The sequence below is a fragment of the Maniola hyperantus genome, chromosome 15 (assembly GCF_902806685.2).
Source record: "Maniola hyperantus chromosome 15, iAphHyp1.2, whole genome shotgun sequence".
Classification (NCBI taxonomy): Eukaryota; Metazoa; Arthropoda; class Insecta; order Lepidoptera; family Nymphalidae; genus Maniola; species Maniola hyperantus.
Genome location: NC_048550.1, coordinates 14,582,911 through 14,598,297, shown reverse-complemented (window position 1 = coordinate 14,598,297; position 15,387 = coordinate 14,582,911). Strand labels below are relative to the sequence as shown.

The following is a 15,387-nucleotide window of genomic DNA, read 5'->3' as shown; positions in this document are numbered from 1 at the left end:
TATTAGGCAGGGTGTTCAGATGGTGATATAAACAAGAAGCTATTTCTTGTCCTCCTCTACCAGCAATTGTTTCATCCCATAATAAACAATATGCATCAGCTGATGATTGTGATACTCTATAAATTGTTAAGTTCAGGGTCCATAATTGTCGCTTGTAAAAACTGAACCCTGCTGTTAAATAAGGTGTTGGAAGACACTTCTGTAAGTCAAAAGACAGTGTTATAACTTTGTCATTTACTTTAGCTTTTTCATTGTCTCTTCTTTTCTCAGCATATGAAGACTCATACAGCTTTTCATGTTCATATCTTTCTGCCTCAATTTCTTGTTTCTTCTCTAAGTTAGGCTCCACTTCCAACTGTAATTTAAATTTGTCACATTTTCCACAAGTGTCATTTTTCGGTTTTTTAAATGTCAAATTAAACTCTTCCACAAAAACTTTTCTGTAGTAGCTTTCTTTAACGGGGGTTTGTCCATTTTCATTACAATGTGTGACATATAAGCGATACATCAAAGCAATAGAAAGATCACCATTTAAATATTTTTTTTGGGTATGAGACCTAGAATAGTGTGTGACGAGGGGGTTTTTTAGTGGCGAGGAATAAAACCCACAAGTCAACACGAGAATTTATTTAGATAAGTAGGGTCGTGAGTTAGCGTGCTGGCGTCACTACAATCACTAAACTTGCAGTAGGCTGTACTTCCCTGTTTCGCCGTGCGGTAACGTCCCAGAGGTAGCGGGAGTCCGGCGAGATGGTCTTCAGGGAAGGGGAATGCGCGCTCGACGAGGTGTACGGAGGCAGACCGCTGGCCAGGTGCAGGGAGTTCCGTAGCGCCGGAAGAGGGTGCCACGTGATGCGCCTGGCGTAGGCAGCGGCAGCGGGATCCAAGGTGCACGAAGAAGCACGAAGAAGTGCCGTGAAAATCCAAGCAGGATCCAGAACCTGGAACGCACATTCCAGTGGCTGAGCAAGGTCTCTCACTACGCTTCTGATCGTGACCACGCGGCACAGCAAGCGGAAAGCACAGCGTAATGATAGTATGCGTTGTCACAATCAGACGGAGTTACAAGGGAAGGAAGGTGTGAGACTACGTTAACATTTTTAAAAACAAAGGAATTTACTCGCACGACACTAATTGCAGAAGGCAATTAGCATCTATTGGCTAATAATACAGTAAACTAGGTAAGCAAAATTATAATCTACTAATGAACAAAGCAAGGTTATGCAATGACGCGAGGGTCAATGACAATTTTAAGAAATAAAACTATCCTACGGCGATTTTCCAGTACTTACCCGTTTATACACGGGTTACAAATCCACGTAGGTCACTAAAACTGTTAATAATAGTTCCAGGAATACGGAAACTATCATAAGGAACACTTCCGAGGAACAATTCGCTTCCTGTCACTTTTCGAAAAGATTCTAGACTGATCTTAGTAAAATATATGCGCGGGCGCAGCGCGGCAGTGTCGCCCTCTCGCTTCTAGCGGCTGCACGCGGAACTCATTCGTTGAAACACGACGTAACACGATTGCAGTCGTACGTGCGCGATATTTCTGCTAATATTCGGTTAGGCGCCGAATTTTTATTAAATACATGCAACGTTCTTGTACAACGTTACATATCCCCCTCGCCTGGCGAAGAATTTTATCCCTATCAGATAAAATTCGCTAAGGCCTGAAAACGCTCGTACTTACACACTATCATAATCCCATCCATACTCTTATATACATCACGCATTCAATAAAAGCAACAGTAATTATTCTTCAAAATTACTGACGCATCCTAATAAAATGAGTTTATGGTTGTACAGAAACCAATAACTCTCGTACGAACTTAGCCACAAGATGGTAAATCAACACGAGGGATCGAGTTAAATAAGTATAATTATTCGTAGCGTAAGTTGAAAATTATATTAACGGTAATTATATATATTATGATATGAATTTAAGTTAATTGATCTAATGTAATAGTTATTCTAGGGTAAAGTTAATTTAAAATTTATAGTGAGAAGATACAGGTTTAAGGTCTTTTATATGCCATGTACCTAAATTATTTCCTGACATATCCTCTAAAATATAAACGAGTGGCGAACGTTTTTCTATAACGCGACACTTTATATATTTAGGTGCCAACTTTTTGCTAAAAAACTTATCTTTATCAGATAAAACATAAGTTTTCTTAAAGACAACGTCTCCTACTTCAAATTCGAAAGGCTTCCTACGTAAATTATAGTTCGACATATTTTTTGCATGAGCGTGATATAATGATTTTTGAACTTCGTTAAATATAATAGCGAGGTGGCCCAGATTTTCGCAGTAGATATCCCTAGGTAGAAAAATAAATTCATCACCTATATCGGAGTTTAGGTAATGAGAACCACAAGAAACGAGTTCTCTCCCATGAACCAGGAAATTTGGAGTATACCCAGTAGACTCGTTCACAGAACTGTTCATAGCGAACTGTATTTTCGGCAGTTTAGTGTCCCAAGATCTGTGATCGTTCTCTATAAATGAGGCTATACTCGTAATGACCGTTTTATTATAGCGCTCCACTGTGTTGACTTGTGGCGTGTACTTAGGTGTGAAATATACGTTCGGTATTTTATACTTTTTAAAGAATGTATCCAGGTCTTTACTGCAAAAATAAGTTCCGTTATCCAGGACGATAGATTGAGGAATTCCGTGGACTAGAAACACGTTGTCCTCTCACTCGAATAACAGATTCTGTGTTAGCGCGTCGTAGTGGAAACAGCATAGTATATTTCGAGAAACAACAGACTACTACTAAAAGATAGCTATGCTGCTTTCGACTAGTGGGCAAGGGACCTACAAAATCTATAGAGATCATTTGGAAAGGTCGCGAGACTTCCTTCGGTCTACCCATCTGTCCCATAGTACCGTGAGTAGGAGTTTTATAGGATAGGCAGGTATCACAGTTGGAAATAAAGTTCACTACATCAGCGTGCATATTGGGCCAATAATAGCGTAGCGTTAAGCGCTTGTAAGTTTTGAAAACGCCAAAATGACCAGCCGTAGGCTCTGAATGACATTCTGTAAGAATCAGTTCGCGTTTTTCTTTAGGTATCACTTCCTTCCATTCAAATTCCTGTAATAAGGCGCATTTATTTCGCATAAGGCGGTACAATTTGTTATTTTTAACGATGTAATTTGGAAAGGAGGTTGGTGAATTTTGGCAGCCATGGTAAATGTTTAAGTACCATTGGTCTGAACTACTACAGCTACTAGATGACGTATCTAAAGTCGCGTCTAAAGCAGCTACGGGACATGCGCGAGAGAGGGCGTCGGGAATAATGTTGTCTGCGCCACGACGGTGTTTAATTTCAAAATTAAAGCAAGACAAGCGGATGCCCCAGCGAGCTAGACGTCCAGTAGGATTGTTAAGGTTAAGGAACCACTTGAGTGCGGAGTGATCAGTGTACACCGTGAACTTGAGACCATTGTCGATATAGCATCGCCAATGTTCCAAAGCCACTAAGACTGCAAGTGCCTCCCTTTCCGTGATACTATAGTTTCGCTCTGGAACCGTCAGTGATCTGCTCATATATGCAATAGGATGTTCAATGCCGTCAATAGTTTGAGTTAACAACGCACCTATTCCGCAGTCGCTAGCATCAGTATGGATTTCAAATGGCAGGCTGTAGTCAGGACAAGCCAAAATAGGAGCAGAAATTAAGCATTCCTTAAGTTTGTTAAAAGATTCATCAGCTTCCTTAGACCAGATAAAAGGTTTAGCTTTTTTACCTGTAGACGTCAATTGGTTCAGTGGTCCAGCGATTGTACTGAAGTTAGGTACGAATCTTCGGTACCAGGAAGCTGTACCTAGGAATCTTTTAACTTCCTTTTTATTAGTGGGAGTTTTAAAATTAAGGATCGCGTCAACTTTCCCAGGGTCCACGTGTAATCCTTCAGCGTTCACGATATAGCCTAAATATTTAAGTTCGCTTCTAAAGAAAACCGATTTTGATAAATTTATGGTTAAGTTAGCCATTTGTAATTTTTTATAAACCTTCATTAGTAGTGAAATATGAGTGTTAAAATCAGGTGAGACGATTATTATGTCATCCACAAACACAAATACCGAGTTTTCAAACTCGGGACCGTAAAATAAAATATCAACTAAGCGTTGCTGAGTCGCAGGAGCGTTTGTTAACCCAAAAGGCATGGTAACAAAACGAAAAGTACCCCGACCCGGGACATAAAATGCAGTTTTGTCTCGATCTTCAGTTGCTATAGGTATTTGCCAAAATGCTTTTGATAAATCGATGCTGGACAAATATTTAGCGTTTTTGAGATTATCTAATATTTCCGATACATAGGGTAATTTATAAGCATCTTTTCTAGTAACAGAATTTAGTTTACGACTATCGAGACAAAACCTAAGCTTACCGTCTTTTTTAGGGGTCAGAAGGACTGGTGAAGACCATGGACTCTCGCAAGATTCGACAACTCCTAACTTTAGCATTTCGTCCAGTTCTTCACATAGAATACGCTGCTTAGCTGGTGACATTCTATAGTAACGTTGTCTGATAGGCGGGGAGTCTCCAGTATCGATATGATGAGTGATGATATTAGTAACACCCAGACCTTTGGTTTCTGATGAAATATCCTCGTACTGCTTCATAATGTTATCAGCTAACAGTTTTTCCGAATCAGACAAGTTACTATAGCTTTGAATGAAAGGTTGATGTGAAGCATCAGCCTTAGGGTTATTATCAACATTGTTATTGGTAGTAATAACACTGCTGACATATTTAGGGCAAAGTTGGAATTTCCGCCAAAAATCAACACCTAGAATAAGATTGGTTCTGATTTCTGGTATAACAAATGCTTTCAAGATGTGAAATTGACCTTCAAATTCAACAGGCAAGTTAATGTAACCGATACTTTTTAAACATTGACCACCGGCTGAAGTGACCGAAATGCAGTCGTCATTAATTAGAGGCAGGCCTAGACTGCCTAGTTTATGATGAATAACGTTACCTAGTATAGTAACGCTAGAGCCAGAGTCTAAGAGACCTAAAAGATTGAGACCATTAACCTGAATCGATGCATGAGGCCTATCATCATGATTGTAATTTTTGTCGAGAATTGTGTGGATTTTGTAAGTTTTAAAATATAAATTTATAATACTAAGCCAATTTTTCCAATCCTTTTCATTAAATTTACTATCCGCACAATTCTCAGATTCTAGTTTTTTGGATCAGGTTGTTTGTTTTTAGAGCAATTTGGACAATTATTTGATTTAAAGTCTTTGAGGCCGCAGATAAAGCAAAATATCTTAGATCTATCTGCAGTACACAGTCTAGTACTATGCGAGTCAGTGCGACAGCGTACGCAGTACTGAGTTCGCTTTTGAGAGTTAGTTGCAACAGCGTGTACATAATTACTAAAATTTGGGGAATTCTGTTTATTGTGAAAAGATTTGTTATTTTCATTATTATTTCTGTTAAATTTAAAATTATTGTTACTGAATTTTGGCGTAGGGTTAGGGTTAACTTTACCACTAGAATAAGCAAAATCTGGTGCTAGTGTATCAGATGTGAGTTTTGGAGGTTCTTTGAATTGAGAAAATCGGGAATGTATAGCTTCATGATTCCGACAAAGCGTTCTCAACTCATCAATGGATTTAACGGACGAAGCAGAGGACAATGCATTCGCGTAAAAAGGTCGAATGTTATGAAGAAGTATTTCCAATTTGTCCTCTTCTGAAGGTTCTTTATTAAGTCGTGAGAAAAGCCCAGACATAATTGAAAGGTAGATGACTATGTTTTCCTTTTCACCTTGCGTACGTGATTTAATTTCCTCTTTCAATTTGTAATCGTAATCCGGTTCACTAAAATCCTTCTTTAGTAAGACAACAAGTTCCTCCCAAGTATGTACAGAATCCTTAATACCTCGGTACCAATGAATAGCATTGCCGGTAAATATTTCGGTAGCATTTTTTAAAATTTTGTCAGAATCTATATTTTTTGCTTGGCAAAATTCGTTAGCACGTTGGATAAAAGTCCTTACGCAAGATTTGCCATCAAATTTTAATTTAGAAAACAAATTAGAGTTGTTTCCTTCGCAAGTAAGGTTGACATTGAGTGGCGTTGTAGATGTTGTAGGATTCGCAGAACTACTACTCGCAATGGCTAGGGGATCTGTAGCATTGTCTAAGAGCGTGCTAAGTTTCATTGCATGTGTTTTATACAAGGTGACACATTCATCGTAGTCCTGTTTTATTTTATCAGAGCACGGAATACGGTGAAGTCGATGATATACATGGTTTAGTAAGTTTTGGGTTCGCAATAGTGCACTTCTGTCCGAAGCAGACGAAATTGTTTGTTCGACCTTCTCGAGAGCATCAAATACGCCATCTATATCTACAGAAGGTTCAAAGGGACTAGTTAAAATATCCTCAGAAGGGTATAGTGGACCGCATTTAGCTATCTGTTTCCTCAGCTCTTGAACAGTGGAAGCTGGAGTTTCACCTCGAATAGCGACTTCATACTCAAGTTCCACTTTTTGAAGTGACATAAATTTGACCTCGTAAGCCATTGTTGGTAAAATTTAAAATAATTCAACAATTAAAAAAATATACGCTGGGTAAGTACTGAATAATCGCACCAAAAAATAACTGAAATCTCCGTCTGTTACAATTAAAATTAACTAAAATAACGTTTTGGTTGTTTATTCTTTAAAGCGTGAAGTAATACCATGAAATGATTGAGTGATTGGTGAATGATTGATTGATTGATGAGACTAAATCAACCAGTGCAACATGTCAAAGCAGCAACAAAAATAAAACGAAAATTGCAACTAATGTGTGAGACGTTTATAAGATTTTTTTTCTCTAACGGTACTCGCTACGGTCAATAATAATAATAATATACAGTTAATGTGAACGACAACAATTAATAAAAATTGAAAACAATAAAATTTATAAAAATAGCTTATGTAAGATTGCTCTTTAGTGAGTGATGCCCTTTAACAAGGTTTACAATAGGTATCTATGTACGTCGAACACCTTAGTTGCAGTCAACCAAAAATAAAAATTAAAACGTTTTACAATTAAATTAAAACAAGCACACACACCAAATTAACACTACTACAAGCTTAGGATTATAATGACCCTACTTACCAGTTGAGGCGCCAGTGTGACGAGGGGGTTTTTTAGTGGCGAGGAATAAAACCCACAAGTCAACACGAGAATTTATTTAGATAAGTAGGGTCGTGAGTTAGCGTGCTGGCGTCACTACAATCACTAAACTTGCAGTAGGCTGTACTTCCCTGTTTCGCCGTGCGGTAACGTCCCAGAGGTAGCGGGAGTCCGGCGAGATGGTCTTCAGGGAAGGGGAATGCGCGCTCGACGAGGTGTACGGAGGCAGACCGCTGGCCAGGTGCAGGGAGTTCCGTAGCGCCGGAAGAGGGTGCCACGTGATGCGCCTGGCGTAGGCAGCGGCAGCGGGATCCAAGGTGCACGAAGAAGCACGAAGAAGTGCCGTGAAAATCCAAGCAGGATCCAGAACCTGGAACGCACATTCCAGTGGCTGAGCAAGGTCTCTCACTACGCTTCTGATCGTGACCACGCGGCACAGCAAGCGGAAAGCACAGCGTAATGATAGTATGCGTTGTCACAATCAGACGGAGTTACAAGGGAAGGAAGGTGTGAGACTACGTTAACATTTTTAAAAACAAAGGAATTTACTCGCACGACACTAATTGCAGAAGGCAATTAGCATCTATTGGCTAATAATACAGTAAACTAGGTAAGCAAAATTATAATCTACTAATGAACAAAGCAAGGTTATGCAATGACGCGAGGGTCAATGACAATTTTAAGAAATAAAACTATCCTACGGCGATTTTCCAGTACTTACCCGTTTATACACGGGTTACAAATCCACGTAGGTCACTAAAACTGTTAATAATAGTTCCAGGAATACGGAAACTATCATAAGGAACACTTCCGAGGAACAATTCGCTTCCTGTCACTTTTCGAAAAGATTCTAGACTGATCTTAGTAAAATATATGCGCGGGCGCAGCGCGGCAGTGTCGCCCTCTCGCTTCTAGCGGCTGCACGCGGAACTCATTCGTTGAAACACGACGTAACACGATTGCAGTCGTACGTGCGCGATATTTCTGCTAATATTCGGTTAGGCGCCGAATTTTTATTAAATACATGCAACGTTCTTGTACAACGTTACAAGTGGCTTTCATAAGCTGGAAACATTTTAATATGCTCTTTTACTTCCATCTTACTGGCCTCGCTAATTCTTTTCTGTTTTTGGTGCCTTCCTCGCTGATCTACAGAAAGTATTCCTACCTCTGAGTTCCTTTTTTTCTCAACAATTACTCTTACTTTTTTCAATGATAATGATAATGTATTAAGGAACATAGTTTGACATACTTCAGTTCTAGTTTCACTTTGATTAGTGAAGAAGTATTTTCGGGTCCATTGGCGTCTACTCAACCCATTGACAACCTTAGTCGACTTTTTTGGAAATTCTTCAATCAAGCTTGCTATATACTGTGATTGACTTTCTGCAGTTAAATCATACAACTCGGCAAATATCTTTTGTCTCAGGTATTCAGGAAACTTATCAGCACATTTTTTCTTGCAATTGCAGGAAGGCCCAAGTTGTTTAGCCAGTTTTAGGGTGCCTTTGCATGATGTATAGCTTCTGCCATGAGTCCTATTTTCCTTTCTAACATTTCTTTTCCATAATTTAGGATTCCTTTTTCTTTTTCTACTCAACTGATTTGGACTCTCAGGAACAGCAACAGCAGAGGTAATATTTGAGACATTATTCAAATGTGAAGACAAACTTTCAGTACTGGCAGCTGGAAGTTCTTCATTATCTGATGAAGAACTGCTAGACTCATAAGAATCGGGTATATATTCATCCGAACTGTCACAAGATAATTCTAAGTCACTTAGTAATATGCTTCGGTTTTGTAATTCTTGTAGAACACCTGTAAATTAAAAAAAGTTATAAAAATCAATTATTAGATTGTACATCATTTGAACATCCTTCCTGTTCCATAGATGGCTAAACAGGGGAAGTGTGATTGGTGTCCAGAATATTTAGGCATACCTACAATCATTAGCATAAAAAAATACAAAATGAAACTTGACCAATCCCTATACTAAAAAAATACAATTTATAGAAACTTGCCATCATTCAGCTCACTAGAATGTGGCATTATTGATTGCTCTTCGACATTACATCCTTGCTCAGACCGACAACCTGCAATTTAAAATACACATTAATTAGGTACACTCATCTAAGCAACTATAATCTAAAACCATAACAATAATAAACACCTGATCCCTAAGTTAGATAAAGTAAATTTATAATAGCTATTTTTCATTCATGAAGACTGATATGTATTTTACCAACCTTCGATACTTGAACTTGCTACTGGATCCACTTGTGGCCGATTTATTTCAAGACTATCACCATAACTCTGCTGGTCATTTGCTGATGATGCTGTGTTTAATGGCGTGAACGATTTATCTTCGGCATGATGTTCTTGCACAAATTGAGCTACAATTTATAATATAACTTGTAATTCAACATATTTTTACGTAAAAAAGTAAGGCACAACACTCAACTCAAATCTTACCGTTATCATCAGATTCTTCTTCGTCAGTAGCTTCAACACGAGTAAGTAATCGCAACATTTTCGCACTTCGGTTATCTTTAAACAATCTTTTCGGTTGATTCATGGTAAGAAGCAATTATTATCAAGTACACAACAAAAGAAAAGATTATAATTCAATCTTAGATAGAAAGCAATATTTTTAAACACTAAACGTCAAATTTACGCGGCTAGTTTGACAAATAAACATTGGCTGTGACTGGCGTTTGACACGCAGGACCACAGAATAAACAGCCAAAACGTCGTTTCGTTTCACGTAAGATAGGCCAATGTAATCTGATGCCTATTTAACAGAGATGACATTTTCATTTTTTATTCATCACTTGGTTGCAAATATGACCAAAGTTATCTTTGGTCTTTTTAAAATTTGGATATTATAGTAAAAATATTACTGACTTAGTGCAAAATGGACCAATGTAAAGATTGGTCTATTTTGCTTTAATATAAATAAAGCGGCAAACTAAAATTATATCACAAAAAGGGCTAATGTTAACTTTGATCGTTTTTGTTCTTACCCTATTACTAAGAAAGTGAAAAATAATAATTTCTTGTCGGCTTAAGTATACTGCAGCCCTTTGATCATTTATTTATTTTTACTTAACTGTATGAAAGCGCACACTACATTGGCCTTTTTTACATAGTAACTTTTGAAAGATTGTTAATACACTAACGCCCTTTTAGCACAAAAAAATATCATACTTTTATAATAAACTGGCATTACAATCTCGTTTCATACAAAAACGTACTTTGGCCCTTTTAGCACCAGACCACAGAACTGACCCAAGCAAAGCCAAGTTAATTGCGAAGTTGAAATGGAAATGGTCGGGGGTTGTTCGTAAGCCGAAGTGCTGCCGTCACATGACGTCATTTGTATCCCCGCATCTACACGCACGCCGAGCAGCGCTACTGCACTGCTGCAACATGAACCCAGAGACGAGGCACTGCTGTATTCTGTGCCCGAGGTGAGCGTGTAGACGCGTAGCTCTCGTCGTGGCTCGCCCTCTTTCGCGAATGTGCAAATACACGTTAAGATAGGAGCATACCTTGCGGATTGTACTTGCGGAACCCTCAAATTGCACAAAAAATCTTCAAACAAATAAAAACAAATTGTAATTTGCTTAAACTGTAATTGTCAATGTTTTTACGAGCCCGAAAGAGCTTTTAGTGGGGAAAATAAAAGCGGCGGTGGAATGAGATGTAATTCCGTATGAAGGTTCCACTGTTTGGGGCCGCGGTGGGGCCGCGATGGAGCCGCAGAGACGCGAGCCAATTACAGATTACATCAAACGCGTTCTTTATTGGCGGCCCTAAACTGATGTTCCATTCAAGTGTGAACATAGGAACCCAACGACGTAGGCACACTAAACTTATGTAACAAAAGATGAAAAATCTATTTACCTTTATAGAAAACTTTGAGGTTAACTGAAATAGAAAGAATTCAAAGTGTATTAAAAGTAAAGTGTATAATTTGTTCCTAAAACGTTGGAAAATCTATACTATTTCCAGAGATCGCTTATACTTTGTTACTTATACTTACTCTGTTAGGTATGTACTATGTAGATCACAATTTATTTGTTACGTCACGAAACGATTCAGGATTTTTTCAATCACCAGAAACTCCACAATATTGGAAAATCAGGCCACATTGTCATAAATTTAAAGTTAAATAACCATCAAATTTAATTTTGAAGCTTATCATATTTGAAGCGAGCAAAACTTATTTCATAACGTCTAGTGAAATCTCTCAAAGTTTGGCGTGTAGTGTAATGATATGCTGCCTCTATAGCTCTATAGGGGAATATACTATGTCTCTGTAATGTGGGCCTTGATGTCGTCATAGTGCTACTGTGTTGATGCTATGACTAGCTCTCTGTAACAACGAGCTTGTAACGTGCTCCTGAACACGGGCATCGCCGGAGCATCGGACGGTCGTTGTAGAATGTAGTAGACCTTATCCTATTATAAGGTACATGATTTTGATCTTAGAAGAAGTTCCTAAATTAGGCCACTAGTTTATCTAGTAAGAGGAATAATTTTTAACGCCAGTTTAGTTCAATTCAAGTTTAATGATCATCAAATATGCAAAAATATTTAGTAACCTATGTCTTACTAGCTGATGTCTACGAGTATATCCGCGTCCATTTAGGTTTTTGAAAATCTCGTAGAAACTTCGATTTTCCCGGATAAAAACAATCCTGTTACATGTATCCATGCAAAAATCACGACAGTTATGAAACTTGTAAAAAAACTTTGCGGCTTCACCTACACTGGCAGGCGTCAAATATTGCCTTCAATTGACGCTAGGTCCGGCTAGGTAGGCTATATGCTATGAAACGACTAGGTATCTTTGACTTCACGGCACCCTTAGCCTAATATTTGACAGCAGTCAATTCAAGATTAGACCGAAAGTTTCTTCACTCTAGTTTACTTTGTTAGAGGCATTAGTGTTCCTCCGTGCTAGCCGTCCGTAAGACGTCCGTAAGACGTCCGTAAGACGTCCGCCTCCTAATCGACGGGTCGGCAGTTCCATCCCGGTCACGCATCTAACTTTTCGGTGTGTTGTAAGCAATTAAATGTCACTTACTTTAACGGTGAAGGAAAACATCGTGAGAAAACCTGCATGCTTGAAGTTCTTCTTGCCGAGCTTTACACATTGTGCCCCTTTTACACGATGGACGAGATTTGCTCCTCTAGATATACCGATATCTCCATGGTTTCACCGCTTCGTGTGTTATTTTCACGAAAAAGTCTCGCTTTTATATCAAATCTAATAAACTTGGAATGACAAAATAGTATGTAGTTTTATTAACTCCCTAAATCTAGTTCACGAAATAAGCTTCGACTTATCCATCTTTGATGTTGGAAACGTTTGTGAATAAAATATAATACCCAGGGCACGTACCTACTTACCTACCTAGTAGCTAACTACGCGACTTGCGGACGCGTGTGTTTGAGTGTGTGCTACCTGGTAACTGGTGAACTAGGTAAAGTTCAACAAGATAAAAAAAAACTTTCTTAAAGTCAAAGTTTTTTGCGTATAGATTTTAAAAATTAATAAACGGTTACTGACCCATTATTGTAAATGCGAAATTGTGTTTACTTGTTAGTTTATTGGTTTGTCCTTCGATCACGCCGCACAGAGTAACGGATCGGCGTAATTTTTTGTATGGGTACGTAGCTAAAGACCCAGAATGTGACATAGGCAACTTTTTATCCCGCAAAATCAAAGAGTTCCACGCGGGATTTTTAATTACCTAAATCCACGGGCATCAACTTGGCATTTGCCTCAATCATGTCATTTGTATCAATGCGGTGGACGTAAGGCTGAAAGTACAACATGGAAGTTCCACAAGATTGCAACATTTCCCGCCAGCTGCAGGACTTGCGGCTCTTGCTGTCTCTCTGTAGCCGGACGGCGCCTGTCGCGAGATCATTTCCCGCTAGCTGCAGGACTTGCGGCTCTTGCTGTCTCTCTGTAGCCGGACGGCGCCTGTCGCGAGATCATTTCCCGCTAGCTGCAGAACTTGCGGCTCTTGCTGTCTCTCTGCAGCCGGACGGCGCCTGTCGCGAGATCATTTCCCGCTAGCTGCAGGACTTGCGGCTCTTGCTGTCTCTCTGTAGCCGGACGGCGCCTGTCGCGAGATCATTTCCCGCTAGCTGCAGGACTTGCGGCTCTTGCTGTCTGTCTGTAGCCGGACGGCGCCTGTCGCGAGATCATTTCCTGCTAGCTGCAGGACTTGCGGCTCTTGCTGTCTCTCTGCAGCCGGACGGCGCCTGTCGCGAGATCATTTCCCGCTAGCTGCAGGACTTGTGGCTCTTGCTGTCTCTCTGTAGCCGGACGGCTCCTGTCGCGAGATCATTTCCCGCTAGCTGCAGGACTTGCGGCTCTTGCTGTCTCTCTGTAGCCGGACGGCGCCTGTCGCGAGATCATTTCCCGCTAGCTGCAGGACTTGCGGCTCTTGCTGTCTCTCTGTAGCCGGACGGCGCCTGTCGCGAGATCATTTCCCGCTAGCTGCAGGACTTGCGGCTCTTGCTGTCTCTCTGCAGCCGGACGGCGCCTGTCGCGAGATCATTTCCCGCAAGCTGCAGGACTTGCGGCTCTTGCTGTCTCTCGGCAGCCGGACGGCGCCTGTCGCGAGATCTTTTCCCGCTAGCTGCAGGACTTGCGGCTCTTGCTGTCTCTCTGCAGCCGGACGGCGTCTGTCGCGAGATCATTTCCCGCTAGCTGCAAGACTTGCGGCTCTTGCTGTCTCTCTGTAGCCGGACGGCGCCTGTCGCGAGATCATTTCCCGCTAGCTGCAGGACTTGCGGCTCTTGCTGTCTCTCTGTAGCCGGACGGCGCCTGTCGCGAGATCATTTCCCGCTAGCTGCAGGACTTGCGGCTCTTGCTGTCTCTCTGCAGCCGGACGGCGCCTGTCGCGAGATCATTTCCTGCTAGCTGCAGGACTTGCGGCTCTTGCTGTCTCTCTGCAGCCGGACGGCGCCTGTCGCGAGATCATTTCCCGCTAGCTGCAGGACTTGCGGCTCTTGCTGTCTCTCTGCAGCCGGACGGCGCCTGTCGCGAGATCATTTCCCGCTAGCTGCAGGACTTGCGGCTCTTGCTGTCTCTCTGCAGCCGGACGGCGCCTGTCGCGAGATCATTTCCCGCCAGCTGCAGGACTTGCGGCTCTTGCCGTCTCTCTGTAGCCGGACGGCGCCTGTCGCGAGATCATTTCCCGCCAGCTGCAGGACTTGCGGCTCTTGCTATCTCTCTGTAGCCGGACGGCGCCTGTCGCGAGATCATTTCCCGCCAGCTGCAGGACTTGCGGCTCTTGCTGTCTCTCTGTAGCCGGACGGCGCCTGTCGCGAGATCATTTCCCGCCAGCTGCAGGACTTGCGGCTCTTGCTGTCTCTCTGTAGCCGGACGGCGCCTGTCGCGAGATCATTTCCCGCCAGCTGCAGGACTTGCGGCTCTTGCTGTCTCTCTGTAGCCGGACGGCGCCTGGTGCGAGATCATTTCCCGCCAGCTGCAGGACTTGCGGCTCTTGCTGTCTCTCTGTAGCCGGACGGCGCCTGTCGCGAGATCATTTCCCGCCAGCTGCAGGACTTGCGGCTCTTGCTGTCTCTCTGTAGCCGGACGGCACCTGTCGCGAGATCATTTCCCGCCAGCTGCAGGACTTGCGGCTCTTGCTGTCTCTCTGTAGCCGGACGGCGCCTGTCGCGAGATCATTTCCCGCCAGCTGCAGGACTTGCGGCTCTTGCTGTCTCTCTGTAGCCGGACGGCGCCTGTCGCGAGATCATTTCCCGCTAGCTGCAGGACTTGCGGCTCTTGCTGTCTCTCTGTAGCCGGACGGCGCCTGTCACGAGATCATTTCCCGCTAGCTGCAGGACTTGCGGCTCTTGCTGTCTCTCTGTAGCCGGACGGCGCCTGTCGCGAGATCATTTCCCGCTAGCTGCAGGACTTGCGGCTCTTGCTGTCTCTCTGTAGCCGGACGGCGCCTGTCGCGAGATCATTTCCCGCTAGCTGCAGGACTTGCGGCTCTTGCTGTCTCTCTGTAGCCGGACGGCGCCTGTCGCGAGATCATTTCCCGCTAGCTGCAGGACTTGCGGCTCTTGCTGTCTCTCTGTAGCCGGAAGGCGCCTGTCGCGAGATCATTTCCCGCTAGCTGCAGGACTTGCGGCTCTTGCTGTCTCTCTGTAGCCGGACGGCGCCTGTCGCGAGATCATTTCCCGCTAG

General features: G+C 42.2%; 2 protein-coding genes across 2 annotated transcripts; both read right to left on the bottom strand.

Annotated features, from left to right (window-relative positions):
- Window positions 1–2,715: 2,715 nt before the first annotated feature.
- LOC138403360 (uncharacterized) lies at window positions 2,716–8,206 on the bottom strand. Its single transcript, XM_069503589.1, has 2 exons — window positions 7,885–8,206; window positions 2,716–7,533 (listed from the first exon to the last, which is right to left on the bottom strand). Exon 2 carries the CDS (start codon window positions 6,560–6,562, stop codon window positions 5,210–5,212), a length of 1,353 nt encoding a protein of 450 aa, XP_069359690.1. The 5' UTR covers window positions 6,563–7,533; window positions 7,885–8,206; the 3' UTR covers window positions 2,716–5,209.
- LOC117989082 (uncharacterized) lies at window positions 7,243–10,436 on the bottom strand. Its single transcript, XM_034976384.2, has 5 exons — window positions 9,636–10,436; window positions 9,410–9,556; window positions 9,185–9,256; window positions 8,213–8,981; window positions 7,243–7,579 (listed from the first exon to the last, which is right to left on the bottom strand). Exons 1-5 carry the CDS (start codon window positions 9,736–9,738, stop codon window positions 7,243–7,245), a joined length of 1,428 nt encoding a protein of 475 aa, XP_034832275.2. The 5' UTR covers window positions 9,739–10,436.
- Window positions 10,437–15,387: the final 4,951 nt, after the last annotated feature.